At 45.9% G+C, this 23,303-nt stretch overlaps 1 protein-coding gene across 4 annotated transcripts in view; it reads right to left on the bottom strand.

Annotated features, from left to right (window-relative positions):
• Positions 1-3,582: 3,582 nt before the first annotated feature.
• Positions 3,583-23,303, bottom strand: part of mtss1lb (MTSS I-BAR domain containing 2b) — a 77,085-nt gene continuing 57,364 nt past the window's right edge. For 2 of the 4 annotated variants that reach the window (XM_053854108.1, XM_053854109.1), the window contains 7 exons: positions 22,896-23,003; positions 21,595-21,692; positions 20,623-20,908; positions 19,234-19,308; positions 16,280-16,462; positions 15,495-15,660; positions 3,584-14,657 (listed from right to left, as the gene is read on the bottom strand). In XM_053854108.1, coding sequence (XP_053710083.1) covers positions 13,822-14,657; positions 15,495-15,660; positions 16,280-16,462; positions 19,234-19,308; positions 20,623-20,908; positions 21,595-21,692; positions 22,896-23,003 — 1,752 coding nt within the window. In that variant the 3' untranslated portion in view covers positions 3,584-13,821. Of the gene's footprint in view, positions 14,658-15,494; positions 15,661-16,279; positions 16,463-19,233; positions 19,309-20,622; positions 20,909-21,594; positions 21,693-22,895; positions 23,004-23,303 lie in introns of all 4 variants that reach the window. The other 2 variants (XM_053854111.1, XM_053854112.1) reach the window with 2 other exon arrangements.

The following is a 23,303-nucleotide window of genomic DNA, read 5'->3' as shown; positions in this document are numbered from 1 at the left end:
ATTAGCGTCTATTCCAAGACTGTCAAACATTACATTTATTAAAGCGCCATTAAACCTGTCAGTCATGTGTGTGCTTCGACACTTTTTAAGATTCGACGGGCTCAACGCCTGTCAGTCACCCATCATCAAAAATCATATTGCTGCTCAAAGAAATGAACCATGGTTGTTGTTTCCATCACCCTCCTGACTGGGATGCAGGGCTCGCCGCCTGCTCTTAAGATCACCGTGGCAACTCCAGGCTCGGGAGAGGTGCAGCAGTTGAGTCTCCCCTGGATGACTGGGCTCCTCACCTTGGCGCCACTATGGAGTCACACAAGGATTTTCAAAATCTTTTTTATGTCGGACGGGAAGAGGTGGTGAGCACCAATGGCCCCAGTGGCACAAACCATCCACATAAAGGTCAGGAAGCTCCTCCCCCAAGCCTGAAATCTCATGTGATGATGTAGTGTAGACATCACAACAAGTGGTAAACACAACGCGCAACACGAAAGCGCATCGGATGTTGGAGTTTTAGTGGGTTTTCTTGAAGAATCCTGAAGGAACAGACCACATGAGGACGGTTGCAATTTGGCGTGAGATTTACTTAACCTCATGGTTGAGAAGGAGTGTCTTGATTGAAGACGACAAATGTCAAAACGTAACGTAAAAACGTGGACTCTCGTACCGTCCACTTGCCTGTCAACAAGAGGACATGCACTCATAAGTGCAGGGCAGATAAGCAAGAACACAAGACAATAATGGGAGACAAGACGGACACAAACAGGAAGACGCGCTCAGCACTGTCAAAATAAAGCAGGAAGTAACCAATTCAACATAAGTAAGAAACAAAAAAGTGTCGACACGCGACAGCTCCCCGAGTGCTTCCTTGTTTCTCAGTCGGATTGCTACTTGATCGGCACCATTCTGTTCCCAGCCACAGTTCAAGTTGGGAGCGATCGGTTCTCATCACACATACATGAGGCTTTGGTCGTAGATGCTCAACATGTCTAATAACTATCAGTGTCAGCCCCAACTGCTGCGTCTAGAGATGGATTCACCCTTAACCCACCCAGACAAAAGCTTCTCCCATAAGATGGTGTTTCACGAGTTACGATAATCGGGGGTTTACAAGCTTCGGTCGGGAGGGAGGGGGGGAGCAAAATCCCCTTCAGAGAGTCAAGCCACTGAGAAGCCATTTCAGTTGCCTACATCCATAATCGTTTCTTTTCCTTCACTGCCCAAAGGTCATGACCGCAGGTGAGTATCGGAACGCTGACCAACTCATTCAGGAGAAGCTTTGCCTTTTAGCGCAGCTCAGTTTTCCCCTCAACAAACCGATGCCATCCTCACAACAGCGGATGTTGCCCCGACTGATCCACACCTCACTCTCAATGTGTGAAACTATCATCAAATTTCACAGTCAGATGTTCATGTTACAATCATGTTTCTGTGGTCTGGAGCTTCCCAGTTCATGGCAAACACCTGGAACCACTCTGCAGTCACACTCATCACCTACTGTCTGGTTCAACACTGGCATTTGGCCCTCGATTGCTGTTCCTTCTATGGCAGCCTGTATATTATCGGACCATGTGTGTGGGATGCTCTGCCACAATCTCCACCGAGCAAGAGCTCTGACTTCCATTCTATATTTATATTACTGCTCCGTGTCTTTGGCTACTTGTGTATTTTGTATCCCTGTTCTCATATGTGTGTGTTGACCACCTCACGTAACAGCTCCTGCTGTATTTCTTACGTGTTCCTGGTCCTTCTATTTTTATCTTTGTTCCATCACACCCTGGTACATTGATGTTGGGAATGTGGACTTTTGCGTCCTATACCGACGACAAAAGCAGCCTTGAGTGTTGCATGGTGATGCTTAAGCTTCAGCGTATCATTGGACTTACGTTTTCCTCCCCATGCAGAATCAACGTACAGCGTTGTCCATCATGTTACCCTAACCCCGACCGCTGTCTTCTTTTCTTTTTCACGTGTCGCATTGCTTATATGTGAGACATGTGACGCCGAAGGCTGCCTTTTTCGTCAGTATCGGACGCAAAAGTCCTCCTTCCCAACATATGACACCATGGGAGTCAGGATGGTTTTTTTTTCACCGCACTATGTCCAGAAGGGAAACTGTTATTTATTTATTTATTTATTGTACTTTTTTTGTCTTTCTTGAACATAATTCAGATTCAATTGAGCTTTTAAAATGGAGCTTTTAAATACACAACACAAGAAACTCTCACCAATGATATCTGTGGTGAGAAGGACTCTGGGTCTGAGTTTGTTGTTGTGTCTCTTCAGATGCCTACATCAGAACTAGGTTGCAATAAGTGTTCCAACAAGAGGTCTCAGACAGCAGCGCTGCACAGTTTAAGAACAACTTTTATTAATACTGGGATCGTCACAGTGCGGTCTGTTACACAAGCATGTGACTGGAGGACAGCGTTACAAAGAGGAAGACGGAATACAAAACCTAGGAGGCCAGAACAGAGGAACACTTACAATAATGAAAGGATAAGAGAGGATAGAATCTAAGAGTCAGGACTCGCATGGTTGTTGCACCGGCTCACCTGATATGAGAGATAGATGTGATGAGGCTTGGGACACTTTTGAACGTTGTTTTGTTTTGTGTTTTCTCAGAAGCTGTGCTGTTTTCCGAGAATCTACATTAGTCCTGTTTTCGTGTGTTCCGTCCGTTTTCTCGGAATCAGGCGGCAGGAAGGAGAGACAGATTGTTTGTGGGATGTGAAACAGAAGAACAGTGGGAGCCGTAACCAAGTGGCTTGTATCGCAGACAGTAATTTTACACAGCATCACTAAATAGACTTGATGGAGGGGGATGTTTTCAGCCTTCGCATCATCTAAACCAGCAGGAGAGAACGTGGAGCCGTGTTTCGGTGAACATTATCTCCTTTAACTGTAAGTCATGGCGAGCAGAACTACGATACTCTGTTTCTCCACAAGGGTTCCATGTCAAGAAGGCAGGTTAAGCTTGAAAACTAACCTCCGATCTGCGACCTGTAACCTCAGCACTAGGGAGTCAAGTGGATCAATCCCAACAGAACATGACTGAAGCAGCTAAATTCGCTTTCTGATCAATATCACACAAAATGATCACATAATCATCAATCATCAAATTCATCAATTTTGATAAATTTGCAATGTCAGACGCCACTGACCGATCTATCTCTTTCTTACGCAAATTATGTTTACTGAATTAAGACAAACTAAAAATAATAATCATTAAGAAAATGAATGAATAATGATATTTTTACTCTTAAACTGGGAAAAATGCATCTGAACATACTATTCAAAAATGGATTCTGGGATTTTCACCTTCACCTTCTTCTGCTGCTTATCGGGTCGGGTCGCGGAGGCAGCATTCGGAGCAGGGAAGCCCAAACTTCCCGATCCGCACAAACCTCCTCCAGCTCTTCCCGGGGGATCCCGAGGCGTTCCCAGGCCAGAGCGGAGACATCATCTCTCCAGCGAGTCCTGGGTCTTCCCCGGGGTCTCCTCCCGGTAGGACATGCCCGGAACACCTCCCCAGGGAGGCGTCCAGGGGCATCCGGATCAGATGCCCGAGCCACCTCAGCTGGTTCCTCTGGATGTGGAGGAGCAGCGGCTCCACCCCGAGCTCCTCCCGGATGACCCAACTCCTCACCCTATCTCTAAGGGTGCGCCCAGCCACCCTGCGGAGGAAACTCATCTCAGCCGCTTGTATCCGCGATCTCATCCTTTCGGTCATGACCCAAAGCTGGTGACCATAGGTGAGGGTGGGAACGTAGATCGATCGGTAAATCCAGAGCTTCATCTTGTGACTCAGCTCCCTCTTCACCACGACGGTCCGATACAGCGACCGCATCACTGCTGCCACTGCACCAACCCGTCTATCAATCTCACGCTCCCCTTTTCCCTCACTCGAGAGCAAGACCCCGAGATACTTGAACTCCGCCACTTGGGGCAAGAACTCTCCACCGACCTGGAGAGAGCAAACCACCTTATTCCGGTCGAGAACCATGGCCTCAGACTTGGAGGTGCTGATCCTCATCCAAAAAGATGACCAGGTGGCAGTCGAGGGCGGGGGACCCGACGACCTGGTCCGTGTGGACATTCTCTGGAACATGGACTGTCACTTCACTGGGGGGAAAAGAGCCTGAGCTTGTGAGGGAGGTTGAGAGGTACCGGCTCGATATAGTCGGGCTCTCCTCCACGCACAGCCTGGGCTCTGGAACCCAACTCCTTGATTCTGGGATTTTTAGGTAGCAGTAGTAATGAGTAGATGTGGTTTCATGAAACAGTGTTCTGTGCCACAGAGGCCACCAGGTGGCGCTGTCTGCTGTAAAAATTGAACTGAATTCAAGGAAACCTCACATCATTTCTAAACCAAGAGCGCCATCTAGTGGCCTCTGAAAACAAACAGCACGCTGTTTCATGAAACATCATCAAGCCTTCACAACTGTTCTGCAGAAAGAAGAGTCGGCCATTTTGGAACTGATGATCTAGGTGGATTTCTCAATACATGCGCTGTGTATTACACAAGTTCAGCCAAAAAAGGATGGAACAGCATTTTTATAAATAGAGATTTGCAAGTGGAAGAATTGATACTTGACTGTGAAAAAAAAAAAAAAAATGAAACTTAATTTCCTTGCTGAGGTGTGATGCAAAACGGACAAATTATTAAACACATACAACCAAACATGCCGTCTAGATTTGGTTTGCCATTCCAAATGTTTTTTGTCGGCTTCTGAATGTCAGATGATTCTTCAAATATTCAAAGTCAAACTGCCCTAAGAAGCCAATAATGGATGAAGGTTCCAGAAGGTTTTAAAGACAAATATCTGAGTAGCACTTTGGTTTTGATGTCATTACATTAATGTTTGGTCGTGATGGGTCGATGACGCATCACGAAACAGTGTTGCAGGGTTGATGTCCTAATTTTCAGAGGCCACTAGATGGAGCTCTTGCTTTCGAAATGATGTGAGGCTTCATTGAAGAGCAGTTCAGGCATCACATTTTGAGCTGACAGGATGATTGAGATGCAAGTGGACTTGAGAAGGAGCCTCACCTCAACCACCAGTCAGTAAGGAGATTAAACTTGTTGGTGCATCGCCCAGACTGATCTGAACAGTTGTTCTTCTTGCCTTATGTAAACCAAGACTACAGACCACTCTGCATATAAGTATGAGGGCAACAATCAGAAGAGATCTTCGATTCGTGAAGGCAAACTTACTGTCAGTCACAGGTCAATGACCAGAACCTAAAACAGCAGTTGAAAGGTTGCAGAGAAAGCCAGACTTCCAGAGTGAAAAAAGTGGGATTTATAGTTTTAGGCCCCTGACTTTAAACATCAAAGTGCAATGCAACACTGTTTCATCGCTCCCACTTTTTTTTTTTCATCTTATATTCTTTTACAAGCCTTGGCAAGACTGAACCAGCGTTCAACGGCAAACCACAAAGTCAACTGCTGACTTTTAAAGTTCGCAATTCAGGAGCTCCTTTATGGATTCTGTCCAGAAGCAATAACTTGATTTTCTTTACTGCCGGGTCAAGTCTTCTGGCGTCCGTTGGGCGAGACTTTTTTCTTCATGATCAGAGAATAACAAGCAGCAAGAATAAAGGAAAAATAGTGGGCTGCTTTCTCAAGATAAGCAGCAATGACGGCAAAAAAAAAGTGTTTTATCAGGCTGAAGTGTCATTGTCAGAAATAAACACTGAAATTTAGCATTGCAATATTAAGCTAATGCTAGCATGTTTTAGTTGACTGTATTCGATCTCCGAAGTTCTTCAGTAAGATTTCCTTTGATGTTAGGTGAGTTTGCTTTGATCTTTGACCAACTGAGTCGTGCCATCAGCGTATGCGCAAGTGAATGAACTGTTTTTCAGGTCGTTTCAAACAGGTTTTTGTACAAAGATGCAACGCTAACTGAAGCCAGCCATTGCCTCATCCCTGAAAATACATATTAAAGGCACGCATGCATTTATAGATCTAAAAAGGAAAAACTCTTAAAACCACTATGTTGCGTCTTCATGAATAAAAGTTTAATAAACAGATGGGAATCGCAACATCAGGCTTTATATGGTTTGCTTTCAAACGCTTGGTGATGACTGAGACTTTGGAAATGAATTTGACATACGCTGCGTTGCTCATCGAGACGTAGCATTTACACGGCCCAATCCACCCGTAGCGGGACGTAGTGAACGTAACGAAAAGGGATCAGTGTCTGTGTTTGTGTCTGTCCCATTTTTAAGCTATATTTTATTTATTTATTTTACTTGCAAACCCTGCCCAACTAAATAACGGTGTGTATTAGCATGTGTGCCAGAAACTGGAGTTCTGCTCCGACCCAGCTTGATCGGTACCACTGGGGACAGCCCCCAAAAAGAACTCGGTCAAACATGGATTTGGTTTGCTGTTCTGTCTGACTTGGCGGGAAAATAACGCAGTGATACATTTGAGTCCAGGTTTAAGGGATTAGATTTGTTTGACCTTGTGTTTGGGCCGGCACTCTTTTCCAGTGTTCCCAGTATATCTTTGATGGCGAGTGACCTGAAGGCAGATGCAACACATTCTCACTTCTAATGTGGAAAAGTGACGGGTGTGATGTGTGACAAAAGGGTGTCGGCAAGGATGAAAGGGAAAGTGTCCAAAAGGCTGGTGAGGCCAGCAATGTTGGGTGGTTTGGAAACAGTGGCACTGAGGAGAAGACAGGAGGCAGAGCTGGAGGTAGCAGAGATGAAGATGCTGAGCTTCTCTCTGGGAGTGAGAGCAGGATGATGATAGGATCAGAGGGACAGCACATGTGCTCAGGTGTTTAGGAGACCAGGTCAGAGAGGCTGGATGGAGATGGTTTGGACGTGTACAGAGGAGAGAGAGAGAGCCAGTCCATTGGTAGATGAAGATGTTGAGGTTGGAACTGCCAGGCAGAAGGTGGAGAGGAAGGCCACAGAGGAGATTGATGGAGGTGGTGAAGGAGGACGTGAGGTTTGTAGGTTTGAGAGAAGAGGAAGCAGAGGACAGGGGGAGATGGAGGAGGATGATCCTTTTCGCCAGTCAGACTTATTGTCAGGCTGGTGTTGCTTGTGTGCTTGATCGGTTGGAACAAAAAACAGACCCACCATGTGTCACTTTGTTATATGCTTGTGATGGTATGATGTGGTTTCATGAAACATTGCCCTAATGTAGATGGCACTGTGTGCTAAGTCAATGAAACCTCACAAACCAAACGTGCTACCTACCGAGCTCTGAAATTTAGCACATTGGACTCAAAAAGTCCACTTGAAAAATACATTAATTGAGACCTGAGTCCCAGAAGTGATGAAACATACCGAAACATTCCCACCTTTTGATTCAAAACGGTGTAAAAACACGACCCCGACAAGGAACTCCAGCCGACTCCCGAACAGCCAAAGCGGATGACACCTCCACTTTGATCTGATCGCAACACAGTTTGGATGAGGGAGAGAACGAGAAATGTGGAGAACAGAGAGCGACTATTGAGGACGGCTGTGGATTTGTGCTTGAAAATATTGCTTTGTGCTCAAAATGGGTTGGGTTTTTTTTCATGTCGGTGTGTCTGTCTTACGCCAAGGTTTCATTTTTGTCTCCCAGCCGTTAAGCTTCATGGTCAGCAAACCGCTGCAAGCCAAAGATGTCTCACAATTTCACAAGTCATTTGGAAGTTTCGGCTACACTCGACGTTAAATTAAAAAAAAAAAATCTGGGTTGGAAATGACAGACAATATGAGCCCTGTTAAATATTGTCAACACGTGTTCAGCTGGACTACACGAGAGGCTAACTGGCTATGACTTGGACTGAGTGCTGAAGTTGCAACTTCTCATAAACTCTTAGAAAGGTCCATGATTGACTGGCAGCCATCCTTTTCAACACAAAGACGTGCAGCTATGCAGCTTCTGTGTCGTAGTCGCAGTGTGGAGGTGAGAAGGAGGAGCTTGGAAGGGAATTCACAGTCCTGCTTGTACGTCTGTTCCTACACAAAGGTTTTATTGGTTCCAACATACACTCAAAAATGGCCACATTGACAAGTCTGTAGTGGAGTCTTCAGATGGTTAGTTCAGTACACAGTTATTTCAATTAAAAAAAATAATAACATTATACCTTGATAGCAGTTTGTGCTGTTGACTGGGTAGTTTAAAGGAAAGCAACAGTGCTCTGTCATCAACAAGCTTAAATCTCACTGAAAATACAGCATGATGGATGGAAACCCTCCATATATATTTATTCTTCGATTTTTTTTTATCAAGAAAATAAAAAATCTTCTTAAGGCCCATTTGTGCTCGATGGTTACGTAAGGATCTGTCTGTGCTCTGCCTTCATTTCCTTGGTGTTTCCACAATGGAGCAGTACCACCGGGCACCATGGGGGGCAGTGTAGCTGTTACTACCCGATACATAGCTCTGATGAGACACGAAGAAGACATCACAATGGCGGGAATTCTCCGTCCTCCAGTGGTGATACCGTATATTTAATAGCCTTTCCTCTTCAGCCAATACTGACTCCACAGTCGCCATGTTGGTGTTGGAGTTTGTCATAACCTTTTGGCTCTTTGCTGCTCCCCCTGGTGGATGTATTGGTGAACAGCAAAATGTAGAGCACAAGGAAGCGTGTGATCAGTGACAGTAACAGCGCATGAAACGGACGGGTATTTTCGTACATGGAGGGAGCATAAATGGGCCTTTAGTGAGCAGCAACTGTTTGAACAGAACATGGTCGTATTTTCCTTTAACTACCCAAACTGGCGCGTTATGGTGGATGTATGTACAGCAGTGTTGTGACATTGGAGCACAGTTTGATGCCTGCGTTACCTTGTTGTACATTCAGCATATGCACATACAGTATCATCATGTACAGCATGACCTCGCGCGGTCGTTCACAAACATTTTCTCACTTGAAAAATATATATTTGGGGGTCATAATGGCTGCTGCGGCCTTCCCATTCCCCCGCTCTCGCCTCATTGACACGACAAATTCATAAATGATCCGATAGCAACTCATTGACTGAATGTTCTGTGTCAAAATAAATACAAAAAAAAGAGACCACGCTTGAGCTATGATGTCATCCTCTAGGTTCAGGTCACAGCGAGGGGGAGAGGATGAAGAAGACAATGAGTTCTCTAGGCTACAACACCCAAACATGGCACGCACTCGTTCAACATCCATAAGATACACAGCTTTTACATTAATGAAAGTAACCCAACAGTACTGCATAATGGAAAGAAACTCATACTGAAGTCAGCGTTTTAAGTCTGTGCCTGATTCCTTGTTAACAAATACAGCACCTACAGTACATCTGGTACGGGCAGGCAGTGAAATGCTCTATACACACTCCACCCTCCTCTCTGCCGCTGGCCAGTTCACCTGCTTCAGAGCTGGACGTGGACAACAATTTGGGCACCTTGACACAGCAACATTCAATGTATCGCTCGAGTCTCGTGTGTTATTCGGGTCGCCGATGCGAGGACCTGCCTCTTCAGCCGGGGAGTTGGAATCTGGGAAACATTCTTGAAGCGTGATGCCTGGTTACTTTCACATTATGGACGACATAAGGTTTTATTCCTTCTCAAAAGGCGTTTGAGTCGGTGGCAAAATTGTGGTGTTCACTTCAGCAAAAGATGGAGAGCGTGAGAAAGAGGTGAAGAAGCGGGTGCAGGCAGGGTAGAATAGACTCCATATTATTTTTTAAACAAAATGACTCTTAAATGGATGAACATCCTTATACATGAGAGTATGTGTTAAGGTGACATGTCATGGAAAATATGGAAAAACATAAGGGTCCCTTTAACTCACTTGTCTTCACACCTGTACTTCGGTTTTCCCTAAAGAATTGAATATTGGTCTCAATGATCTTCCAACCTAATTCGACCAACCACGTGGTGCCACTCGACTGGTGTGCTGGGAGCCACTCTGACCCGTGTTCACCTTTCCTTCCCGCCTTTTCTCACAGCATGGTGCTGTTTATTGAACCCTGGCATGAGTGATGTTCCTTGGATACTTCTTGAACAAACCACCAGCTGAGCTATTCCTGTTCACGTATGCTGCTGGATTGGAGCAGACGTCTGAGAGGTTGCTGGCTTTCAAACCTTTTAAACATAAACAAGTATTATTGCAACTGGGAGAAACACTGACACGGCCTTAGCAGTTGGTGCGGGCCACTTGATGGCGCCAGGTCAGCGGTGCTAACCAAGAAATCCTGAATTTGGGGTGAATTCCAATTCCTTCCTTTATTCTCAACCTTAACCCTCAACATTAGGAATCAAAACCAAGTGTTAAGGGCTCTGTCCGACTAACAAATGGGACACACCTTAAATGCAGATGCGCCCCCGGGCTGCAGGGGGCAGCATTGCGCAAAAGTGGCGTTCGGTAAATCACGCCTTGCACTGAGGAGTTGCCATGACGACGGTCGGAGGCGGCTGCGCTTGATAGTTAACACCATGGGCAACATAGAAATGATCGAATAAAGAGGGAACGTGTGAGACGTGGGTCGATTTCCACTCGTGTTGTTCCGAGGCAGTGAGTCAGGGAGTCGTTGCTGAGCTTGTTTCACCTTCGCGGCACATTTTTGTATTTGAAAAAAACATTGTATCACATCGCGCGAACACCATCTTTCAGTCCTGCTCTGCGTGTTGTTTCATTGAGTGATCACGTCCCACGACATTATTGTAACACCTGCTAGAAGACTTTTGCGCCTGGTCATATTCAACCATCATCGAGCATGTGAAATAGGCTGCTACCTTGAAAAAACAACTCCATTACCACAGAGAAAAATGAACATTTTGTCACGTTAACTAACTTGAACCAGACCAACACGGCTCTGCCGCACCAGCTGCGACTGACAAAACATTGTAAATTAAAATAAATGTCATCCAACGATGAGGTAAATAATACATAAAATGAACTAATATAATACATTTTTCTTGTAATATCTATATCTTCATGAACAAAGAAAATACATTTGGAGCCATTTTTGTTGTTGCAAATAAGCAAAGCATTCTGGGTAGTCTTGGTAATCCTCAATCTTAAGGCAGGAATTCAAAACTGAGGAAGACGCTTTCCTCCATCTTGCCCCTCGACTTCCTGAGAATCGGGTTGGGTCTTGTTCTTCGCGGGAGCACGCAATGTTGCGGTTGAGGATGAAGGAAGGATTTGAAATTCACCCACGCGAATGCGCACCTTTTCAGATCCAGTCTTTTTCCTTTAGAAAAAGTCTTCCTTAAACACAGAGCGGGTTCAGGAAACATCTGGCCCGTACTTGGTGTTGCCATGCTCTCGCAAATTAAAATACATAGATAAAATAAGTGAAAGGAGTACATGCACAACACATAAAACTTTGTGTACAAATGAAGAATAACACAAACATAGCAAGCAAAACTGCATAAAGGCCCATGCGGCCCAACAACCAGATGATCTGTCGTGTTCCGCAGGATATTTTGCAGCAAGCGGAGATTCTAAATGTCAATGACAGTCCGGAAACTTTGAGGGATAGAGGTGGATGGAATTCAGTGACAGGAATTGGATGTGGGCGTTGTTAGGATGTGCATCTTCCTATCGGCAGTGGTGAACCACAGAGAATATTTATGCCGAGACTGCCATAATCGTGTTTAGACTCGTATCTTCTGTTTAAGTCTAGTGATTCGATAACTATACAGAATGTCTCGTTCACCCTACAACTCGAAACGCCTTGAACATCAACACCCCTTTATGTGATGCCATTCTTGGCGGGAGCGGTGAACTCGTACTGTTGGGTGTTGGCAAGTCGCAGACTTTGTACTTCAGTATCCTTCACCCTTTTGACTCCCAGTCATGGTCGGACCACTTTATGGGTGGAGCCAAAATAATTTTGAGGCGGGTAGCTACTCTTGTCCAGCTGAGACTAAAACAGAATAGAGAGATCACATACCAGTTTTGGCTTGGAGGTATGTTTGAAAAGAATAGAAAAGAAAAGAAAAGAAAAGAAAAGGAAAGAAAAAAGGGAAAAGAGAATGGTTTACTGTTGGCAGCTGAGAAAAAGAGCGGATCCAAAGACGGAAACTTGACGTGCTTTAGGGATTGAGAGTGCATGAATGAGAGATTCTACCCATCACATTGGTCACAATGAATCCAAATATCTTCCTGTAAACACTGTTCCTGGTCTGTGTAATGTACACGAAGAGATTGACTAAATACTACACACTTGTCACTGAATGTTGCTGTGTCATTTCACCCACCACACAAAAGTTCTGTTTGCTTTTCAGTCCAACAAAGACAAATAGGAATTTGACTCCTCACGTTCGGTGAGTCGCCCAAAATCATGTTTCGTACCAAAGCCGTGTCCTCGCTTCTGTGGATGATCAACATAATGTGCAGAGGGAAGCCTGCAAATGGTCCGACAGAGACATCATGTTCAGGGAACCTTTTGAAAAATGTGATAAAAGGTTTGGAGCATTCTGGCTGCTTGTGGGGAAAAGATGCCTCTCTCTCTCTCTCTCTCTGGGGTTTGTTTTTATTAAGCTGCTTCCAATTCCAACAAGTCTGCGTCAATATTCATGTCAGGCTCTTGCTGTGATGCTCAAATGCTCTACTTTCATGCCCAACTGCCATTTCCAATCCCACCTGAACCACCTATCTTCATCACTTCCACTGTATCCCTCCGTGCTCCATCCTTGAGTTAAATACCTCTCTCACCACATCGGCTTGTTTCTACAGCTACAGGACACAAGTACCATCTGGGCGCCGACTACAAAAGTGCTTGCAGTTTTTCCTCCTCGTTGTTGTGACCCAGCTCTCTGAGCAGAACCAGACAGGGACAGAAAGCCATAGACAAAGACAATTTTCACAGTCGACTAAGAAATTTCCGCAGTTCCTGATGATTGCCTGAATGTGGAGAACCTGCACTCCTCCTTCATCCATCCTCTTCCTCCAAACAAGAAAATAACGACACATTTATTGCTCCATTTCTGATTAATGTGTTCTCTCTGATTCTAGAAAATATATATGAATATCTCTATACGCCTGGTTTACTTCTCAGTGGGGGGGAAACAAAAAAGGATGCCACAATATAAACAAGAAAATACAAATAACGCAGAGGAAAAAAAAGCCCTGCCCTTTATTGGGTAACCAGCTGTCCCGCAGCAGAGCTCTACCCACCCCCCCCCTCACATACACACACACGCACACATTGACACCCACATGTGCACACGCCTTTAACACGCAACCATGTGCATGGATGTGGATTCAAACAACAAAAGAGAGAGGGGGGAAGGGGGCACTAGCACGGTTCAATGCCAACACTATTTTGTTTTTTTAGATACATTAGGGGGAACCAGAGAGGGTCCTCTGGCCTGTTAGCTCCCCGTGCTAATCCCAAAGCTTCAGTTAAGTACAGTGTATCGACACTGAGTCGGCTGATCACATGGCACTCTGACCCTCCCACCCTGCTTACCCCTCATTCGTCTGGGCTCCTGCGGTCAGCTTCGTTGGAGATGTGAGGATGGCGAACGGAATCTTTGACCACTTCTCCTCTCTTGAAACAGTTCTTGGCACCACTCGGTGAAGGTGTAGAGAAGTGAAACATGCGTCCAACACACACTAGTTATAGAGGCCTCGATGAGCCGGTCAATATTACTTGACTTGAATTGTCAGCATGAGTTAACATTATTAATGTTATTAATTCATCATATATTATTTACTCTATTGGAGTCCTCAGACATATTTTTGTGGATGTTTTCATTCGTCTGGTGTTATATTATAGATTTCCCTACGTGGTTAAGTACTAGGCGGTTGGCTTGCACCACACCAACACCTGTCTCGCTATAGACGGACGCAATACTTCCTGCTTCAATCACAAGATGCGCGGTGCCGAGCGGTCGTTGGAAACGGTCTTACGGAGTCGGACCCCCCTCCTGATGGTGGTCAGCATGTCGCCTGACCCTTCAGCCCCTTCTGTCTGAGAGTCAGCGGGACCACCCGCCGTTGGGGTCGGATCGTCAGGCAGCGTCGGGAAGGGAAACTGCCCCTCTCCGAGGGCGTGAGCACTGGCTACCAACTCACCAATCTTCTCCACTAGACTGTGCCGATTGGCGGCGATCATCATCTTCTCCTCTTCTGATCCCGTGACCCCATGCTGCTGGGCGTAGACCTCCAGCGCTGCCCCTGAGCCCCAGGCAGTGTTTGGCAGGCTGAGGCGCTTGGGCGAGGCCTTCACATAATCAAGCGCCCCTTGGGTGTCCTCGGCTCCCGCAAAAAAGACGCACTCCTCACTTCCAACACGTACAGGAGCACCCCCCGAGTAGCCTCCAGCGCCACTGGCGCCTGGGGAATGAGAGTCGCCGGGTACAGTGGGTGTCTTGACAGGCACTATGGGTGGTCGAATGGGAATAGGCCCAACACTGGATAAGGTGCGCCTAACTCCCGGTTTGGTTGACGGGGTTCTCCTGATGGTGGCAGTGCCTGGGGTCCCTGCCCCACCTCCGCTTTGTCCGGGAATCACATGACCGCCGGGGCCGAGCACCCCGCTGGGGAGACCAGCGGTGCTGGCAGGCCTCTTGGTCTGGATCATACGACGGTAGTTCTGGGCAATGTTGGAGTGGCGAGGAATAGTGGAGGACTTATCGAATTCTGTCTGTCCGTCTGGAGCTTCGGTGTCTCCGTTGACTGAGTAGCAGTCATAGTCTGAACCTGAGGGTGGAGAGAAACAAAACACTTCTAGCCAATGAAATACTATCATATCCGCACAAGGGACGACCGTAAATTTTGGACTATAGAGTGCACCGGAATATTAGCCCCCATCCACCCACATGTGCACACGCCTTTAACACGCAACCATGTGCATGGATGTGGATCGAACAACAAAAGAGACAAAATTTAAGAAGGAAAATAGATCTTGTTTCTACACAAGCCGCAGCGCTCTATTGGTCGCAGTGGTGGTGTCTGTGCCATAGAGAGGTCAGTGGTGTGCCCTGTACACTGTGGACACATGGGTGAAAACAGCATTTTGAGCGCTTTAAGGTCAATAAAAAACCTGAGATTTCATCGGTTTGATGTGACGAGGCTCAATATTTTGACAGCATGATGCTCTTTAGCCTGTAAAAACCCATATATTAGCCACATCATTGTCGCAAGGTTCATACTGCGAGATGTAAGTAGTGGCTTATAGTGCAGAAATTACACTCCTTAAAACCGTATCATAAAATATGTATGGCTACCAATCTTTTTGTATAACAATAGTGATGTATTTTTTGCATTTTAGTGAGATTAAAAAGCTAACATTTTAAAAAAAAGAAACAACAGAGGATGCATAAGGTTCAGCTGAAGTGGCCGTCCATGACAGGAAAAGCAGGAGACAGAAGAAGATGAAGAAGGTGATGTGCAGCAAACATTAAACCTTATGCTGTAGGGATGTCATCTGGTTCCATATGTGCACCAGTAACAATCCTGAACAGTGTTTCAAATAGCTGCAACTTCTAGGCAAACAAACATGGCCGCTGGGCAGAGAAAATGCTACGAGCTGCTCACCTTGAGATGGGATAGTGTCCTCAGAGCAGGATGGCGTCGTGGTCTCGGTGCTGTAACCACTGGAGTAGTGCAATGAATCTCGGTTGCTTTTCTGCTGTTCCATACTCAATCCCCTGGTCAGCACCATCGCTAAGTCACTGGCCGCCGGTGAAACTTCATCTCCATACTGAGGACAGAAAAAATAACTGAGTCAGCTGAAATGTTGAAAGAGTGAAAAAGATGCCAATGCTGGAATTGATCTTGTTTATTCGACCGGATCCAACTATCCAACCCATCAATTTCTGGACTGCGGTGGTCTAAATCACCCTTCCAACGTTTACGGGGTAAGAGGGATTCAAACGGGAAACGGCCCTCTGCAACGAAAAAGGGGTCGATTCTAGCCTCAACAAAGAGGCAAAATCCTTATTTGATTCTAAAATCCATGTCAATTACGTAGCGATCTAGTTTGATAGAGGGAGCAGAAAGAGCGTTTTGGGATATGCGTCATAAAAGTGATGTTTTTCTGTGTCCTGTGGAGGCCAAGGAACTTGTTATGGCCGGTGAAAATCAGCTCCTGTCTTATTAAATACGTCTGTTGATCGGTTCTGTTCAGTGTATGATTAGTGTCAGACACTATCAGTATTCATGGCTTGAGAGTCTGATGAGTCACACTGAGATCGAAGAGAGGAACAGAGATTCAATAGCTTCAAGCATTTTCCCGCCACAGAAACGCAGCCAGAAATCCTGCATGGACTCTGCGATGGATGTCATGGATCGGCTTGTCTGTCTTTAGATATCAGCGATACCTTGCCAGCGGTGGCGGCTGCTGTCCCGCGAGGACGTTGGCCGTCTTCGGCGTGTGAAGGACCGGCGTAGCCCTGAGCACTCGGAGAAGCCTCGCCCTCCCTCAGCCGGTCCAGGGGCTCCTTTCGCCTCTGAACCACAGCCGTCGCACCTGGCTGCTCATACTGCCCTGCTTTGGACCAGTCCTGAAGAGGTGTGCGGGATTAGTTCACACTTATCAGCGGATGAACCCATCGCAGTGAGACACGTCTATTATCCAGCAGTTTGAAGCCCTTCATCTGATTGCAAGTCAGGGGAGTGAGTGAGGGTCGAGGGGTCTGGCACTCCAAGTGCTTCACGTTGTGTGTGAGAGTGTGTCTGTGGGCTGCGGTGGAGACTTTTAACAATCTTGACAGATTGTAAAACCATTGAATGAGACAGTGGAGGATCAACACAAACGGCACATGCAAGCGACCGGCGAGGGCGAAGTCCACCGGAGTGAAAGAAAAGCCGATGTTATTAAGGTGACTAAAGAAACCGCAAATGTACGATGGAGCGAAATGTTTCATGTAAAAAGACATCAATGAAAGGCTGAAGGCAATGGCAGCGAATGGAGAACAAACCTTCCAGATAGGAACCTTGGATGTGGGAGAGGAGGAGCTGGATCCGGGGGAGCGGTTAAAGGGTGGGGACGCGGTTACAGGAAGAATGACAGAGAGAGGCCGAGCGGAGCCAGTGTGAGAGAGAGTGGGGCGGAAGGTAGCGAAGGACGAGCCAAACTGCGGAACGAGAGACATTGTCACATCATCAGCGCATGAAGACACACAAGACATGAGTGGACCACCACAGACACGTAGACTCAAACCTTCAGTACAGTCAAACCCAAAACCTGGCAGTGATCCCTGTATGAGTGACAGTTGTGGGCGCATGAGCTTAGTTTGCGGCTTTAGAACGATGTCATGACGTTGGAACGGACAAGGCAACCCCTTCTTTTTCCCAAGTTATCTTCAAAGTGGGCATTAGCTCCATAGCAAAGCTCCACATACGATATATATTTTAATGGGGCCCTATGATGCTTATGCTTATATATGTTATCTCTCAGTTTTTATGTGAAACCCAGCTTCTCCGCTGATCTGATTTAAAGCCACAAAGTAGTGATGGGTTGATGAGGTTTCATGAAACAGTGCCCGGATGCCCTGAGGCCACCAGATGGTCTGCTGTAAAATGTTTCATGATGCCTCATGTGCCCATCACGACCACGAAGGTCTGAAAGCCAGCTGGTGTGTCCTTCCGCACTGACGTGAGAGAGGAAACCAACTGCATGTTTAGCTTGTAGTTCACTGCAAATAGTGCCCTGGTCTCAGGAGTTGACTATCATGTGTGCTTTTATGTATGTTTTATGTACTGGCTTTTGTCCTTGGATGTTTTTAGATGAATATAATAACATTTAAGTTGCTGCCATTGGGCATATATATTCTTCTTGCACGACAAGGAAAGCAAAAACTCCCAACACTTTCTTACACTTAACTGACCTCCACCTCCTACAACGCTGCCTTCAGTGCAAGTTATGGTTGCACCCCCTGGTGGACAGCAATACCAACCAAAGAAGGCACGGAAGCATGTGGTCAGAAGCATCATTTGAAACAGACGGGTACGTTTCTGTACGTAAAGGGAGCATAAATGCGTCAAAATACAAGGCAGACTTCTGACTTCAGCATCATTCTTTGGATAGAAAAATCCTCTTGGAAACAGTCAGTATCCCCCACATTATAAGTGAGAATGAGCTGCCTAGTGTTTTGTCATTATACTCCAATATCTTTGCTCTGAATACTGACATTACATTTGTGTGTATTGCACTGGGCCCCCCTGTATTGTGAGGACGTCTCTGCATATAACCCACTTCAACATTCTGTGTCAGTTGGCTGGATGTGAGCCACTGATGTCCACTAACTTCCATCAGCTCAAGCCATGTGGGAATTTCTCTTCGGAGATCAATAAAGTATCTATCTATCTGTCTGCCTGTCTGTCTGCCTGTCTATCTGCCTGTCTGTCTGTCTATCTGTCTATCTGTCTGTCTGTCTGTCCGTCTATCTATCTATCTATCTATCTATCTATCTATCTATCTATCTATCTATCTATCTATCTGTCTGTCTGTCTGTCTGTCTGTCTGTCCGTCTATCTATCTATCTATGTGTCTGTTTACCTATCCATCTATCTATCTATCTATCTATAATCTATCTATCCATCCATCCATCCATCTATCCATCTATCTATCTATCTATCTATCTATCTATCATCTATCTATCTATCTATCTATCTATCTATCTATCTATCTATCTATCTATCTATCTATCTATCTATCATCTATCTATCTATCATCCATCTATCTATCTGTCATGTGGATGATTTTTTTTATTTGTACATTACACACTGAGTGGAATGTGTGGTACAATCGGATATTGTCAGTGGATGTTAATGACACACTCTGATACAGATAAAAGAAAACGGTGGTTTGGAAAGGTTTCAATGAATCAGACTAATAAAAAAAAAAAAATCGACCCAATAATCAAACACTGCGTTTGTTAGTTCTGAGCCTATCTGAGAGTCAGATCAGCGGGAAGGAAGCACCATGCTGGGGTTTCCAACACTGTCGGCCAACACCGACGAATTCTTTCTTCTGTGTCTGTGCGCTTTACAAAAAGCCTCACACAACATCCGCCTTCGGAAGAATCTGCACTTTGTTGAGCCTGGTCTTATCATCCATTCACCTCTGCACCCGACGCACCTGGGCAGAACCACCTGTTGACCTGTGGCCTGTGTGGCAACCACAGCATCAACGTTCTGTGTGCCCCCACATTCAAACGTAGATGACCTCAAGTGCTATAGCACATGAACATCAAATTAAAACGCCACTTGAAGGTGCAGTGCTTTCAAAAGACGTGCGCAGTGTGTTCTGAATGAGTCTGCTTCCACTTACCGTGGTGGGGGAGCTGCACTCACTGACTGACTGGCATGTTTCTGAGGCCTCGGATGACGCTGAGCTGGATGACTTCTACAAGAGGAAAGATGATGCAAGCTCAACATTGTCATTCTTTTTGGATTCATTTTAAAAAGCATTTTTTGCGGGAAACAAAACAAGAAAATGGACATTAAATAGAGAAAAAAACACAGACATATCAAGTTTGTTTTGATAACAATTGTATATCATGAAAATCCTGGTGATGGGTAGATGAGGTATCACGAAACCGTCGTGCAGAGTTGCTGAAACAGTGTCCTAATTTTCAGAGGCCACTAGATGGCGCTCTTGGTTTAGAAATGATGTGAGGTTTCATTGACTCAGTTGTTCAAGTCCAAACATTTTACAGCAGACAGCACCATCTGGTGGCCTCTGAAGATCAGGACACTGTTTCATGAAACCTCATCGAGCCTTCACTACCCCACAGTATGTTTAAGTTGTCATACATGGCTATGATCATTCAAATCCTCTGTGAAGCCTTGTGAATGTAGTAATAATGGAAGTAAAGTGTAACCAAAATCCTCAGAAAAAGTGACACCTGTGCTTGAACCAGTATGAATGCACGACTCAGCAACTCTGAAATCCTTCCTGACCCCACACACTCCCTCCGTGCCAGCTCCATGTGCCTTCAAAACTTGAAAGAAAGGAATTTGTTTTGTAAACAAATGCCTCATAATAACTTGTTGAAACAGTCCTGAGAGCGTCAATACAGACAGATAGAGATCTGGAGCTGGGCCTTGACAATAAACTCAGCAGAAAACAAGATCTTTTTCAGTGTGCTGGTTGGTGTTCGATTTTATTTTTTTTTATTGTTCTTCGTAAATGGATATGAAATCGGACCATGTCGTCCTTCAAAACACATCTGTACAACAAATGGAGAGAATTGAAAAGTATGTGTTCTAAGGAGTACATGAAATCACATATGATGTCAAGTGAAGAAAATGATATTTATATTATTCAAATCTGCATCTCTTTCTGAATTAAAACGGTCTCTCTCTCTCTCGTCCTTTGTATTTTTAAATAGTGCTAAAAAACAAAAGCGCTGTCCTGCGCCTCACCACAGGGATGGCAGGGTTGATAATGGCAGCATTTATGGCGGAGTTAATTCATGTAAATGCTAAAATAGAACCTTTTATTGAGGGGAAAAAATCCGAAGCCTCTCACAGACTGTCCTCAGACTGCCTCTTCTAAAATTCTGTAAATGCACCGTGTCCATAGAAACCATCCAGGGCTGCTTTTAGTGCCTTTAATTGACCGTGTATCTGTGTGTCTCCTCGCCGCACCACGCCACAGTCGCCGAGAAACCTGCACCAATAACACTGGTGACCTCTTGTAAGAAGTGGGACGCACCTGGCTGGTGATGTCCGACGGCATGGGCGAGGGAGGCTTGGAGTAGATGTTGGCGTCCTGGGACACGAAGCCTGAATCGTGAGAGGAGACGCTGCTGAGGCGGTGGGCAGCGATGCCCCCCGGTGGCAGAGGCTGGTGTGGCAGGCTGCTGCGGTAGCGATAGGAGGAGGAAGAGGATGAGGAGGTGGGCGAGTGAGGCAAGGAGCCGCCACCGCCCCCACCAACACCGCAGCTAGCGCCGCCCCCCGAGGAGCGGGAGGTGCTGCTGTGGGTGCTGTTGACGCTGCTGTAAGAGGAGGGAAGTGGTGCCAGGTGGGGAGGGGGTGAGGTGGTTTCACGGGTGAGATATGAAGTCGAGACAGTTTTTTTTTAAATTATTATTATTGCGGGGAGGATGTCATGGCGTGATTGTTATTAGAAGAAGAATCCAGGATCAACAGATAAAGAACATCCCATGATGCGATGAAGTGTTCCGGTCGACAAGATTCAAACGGAAAGAAAGGAAGATTTGAAAGTCACAAAATGATTTCAGAGCACAGAACCAACCACGAAGAGCAAGTAACCCAGAGGAAAGAGGGCACGCCACGCAAGCACAAACACGTTAGACGCAAAGGAAAATGGAGGCCATGTGGGGGGCGGGGGAGGGAGGTGAGCGGGGGGGGGAGGAGAGGGGGGAGAAAGTGCGTAAGGTGATGAGCGTTCAACTCTGAAACAGGCAAAGATGCTTTGCCTCAGGGATGACTGCGTTCACGACTCAAACATTTTTCTTTCAGTGTAATCTCAGGGACAACTGCGTACACATCATGGGAGGAACAAGTCTGTCTTCCTCTGAACATGCAGCAGCGCTTCACTTACTGTTGGACATGACAGTGATGGACTTGACACACAGACTGACAACCACGGATCAACACAAAGCTCCTCTTTCTCAGATGCCCTAATACAGGAGTCCGCCTGTGTGTGACTGTGTGTTACCTGCACATGCTGCTTTTGCGTGAGCCAGAGCTGCTGGGGGACGACGGGGGAGTCTGATAGGACCAGCTGTAGTCCGAGCCCTTCAGATCCTTGATCACCTGCAATGTACGGAGGTGTGTCACAGTCTGTGGAGTGAACGCTTTTACCTCCGAAACAAAAGCTGTGTTTGTGATGGGTAGAAGAGGGATCGTGAAACAGTGTTGCAAGGGTTGGTGTTGTAACTTTCAGAGGCCACTAGATGGTGCTGTTAGTTTAGAAATGATGTGAGGCTTCATTGAATTAGTTGTTCAAGTCCAAACATTTTACAGCAGACAGCGCCACCTGGTGGCCTCTGAAAATCAGGACACTGTTTCATGAAACCTCATCGACCCACCACTAGTATTTGTGTTGCCTTTTTAAAGTGTTTTGTCATTAATTTGTCAACCAGAACATGAAAACACAAACTCATCTCTGTGCTTTTTTCTGTTACCCAATACGATTTCCCAACATTTATTTTCTGCCCCTTTTAACTGACAGCACTGCATGACACAAAGTGTACAAAGAAAGAAGCACGCCAGCTCTTTTGCTCCGATCCAGTTGCCTCAGAAGTGGGAAGTCAAGCCAAGTCCAGCACACCCCAGTAATAGTAAACAGAATGCAAGATCCAGGGAAGCTACTCTCACTGGTGCCTTGTCTGGATATAAGCAACGTCTTGATAAACACAGACGTTAGCAACTAGAAAACACAAGAGGAAGAGCAAACACAAATTTGCAGAATGTGTTTCAGGGTATTTCAATGATTCAAGACTTCAACTTCCTGTTCACCTTGGATTTTGAGGTGAGGATTCCGCGACTTGCCAACTTGGAGATCATGCAGGCAAGTGATGGGTAGATGAGGTTTCATTAAACAGTATTGCAGGGTTGAAGAAACAGTGTCCTCATTTTCAGAGGCCACTAGATGGCGCTCTTGGTTTAGAAACGTGTCATTGCATTAACTGTGCAAAAAATGAACAGGAGACAGCACCATCTGGTGGCCTCGTAAAATCAGGACACTGTCTCCTGAAACCTCATCCACCCTTCAATACAGTGTCAAGAAACCTACTATATATCACTACTATATTTGTATCCTTTATATAGGGAGTCAAAAAACCTTCACAGGGTTCCAACAATATCATTGTTTTCTTGTCTCACCATTAACATTCTCATTGAAATCTCTTTTTTTTTTCTGAAAAAAATGAGCACCACCTGGTGGACACCCTAGGGACAACAGACTGAACCTTTTTGAAAGACAGCATGGCGGTCGCGTGTGCCTGAGGGCGTCACCTGTTCACTGGCGGGGGGCAGTTTATGCGGGTCAGTGGTGAGCACAGTGAGGTCATCGATGATGGCCTGGAGGTGTGTGATCTCTCCCAGCATGGCGATCTCTCCATTCTGGAAACAACAAAACAGTGCTGAGATCAGTCACCAGGCTACCATCCGTTCAGTGCCGTGTCAGACATAGACGTGAGCTCAGGTGCTGGTTATTTGGTTCAGACCACAGCTCCAAACAGCTCCAGTGTGATGAGTGCAGACTGACAGAAGCTTCGACTGATCCACTTGCTTTCAACATCTTCATCTTCTTTCTCTTTGGGCTTCTCCCTTCAGTGGTGGCCACAATGGATCATCCTCCTCCATCTCCCCCTGTCCTCTGCTTCCTCTTCTATCAAACCTACAAACCTCATGTCCTCCTTC

The sequence above is a fragment of the Synchiropus splendidus genome, chromosome 1, assembly GCF_027744825.2.
Source record: "Synchiropus splendidus isolate RoL2022-P1 chromosome 1, RoL_Sspl_1.0, whole genome shotgun sequence".
In the NCBI taxonomy this organism is placed as follows: Eukaryota; Metazoa; Chordata; class Actinopteri; order Syngnathiformes; family Callionymidae; genus Synchiropus; species Synchiropus splendidus.
The sequence above is the reverse complement of the archived record's forward strand: the minus strand, read 5'-3'. Positions and strand labels throughout refer to the sequence as shown.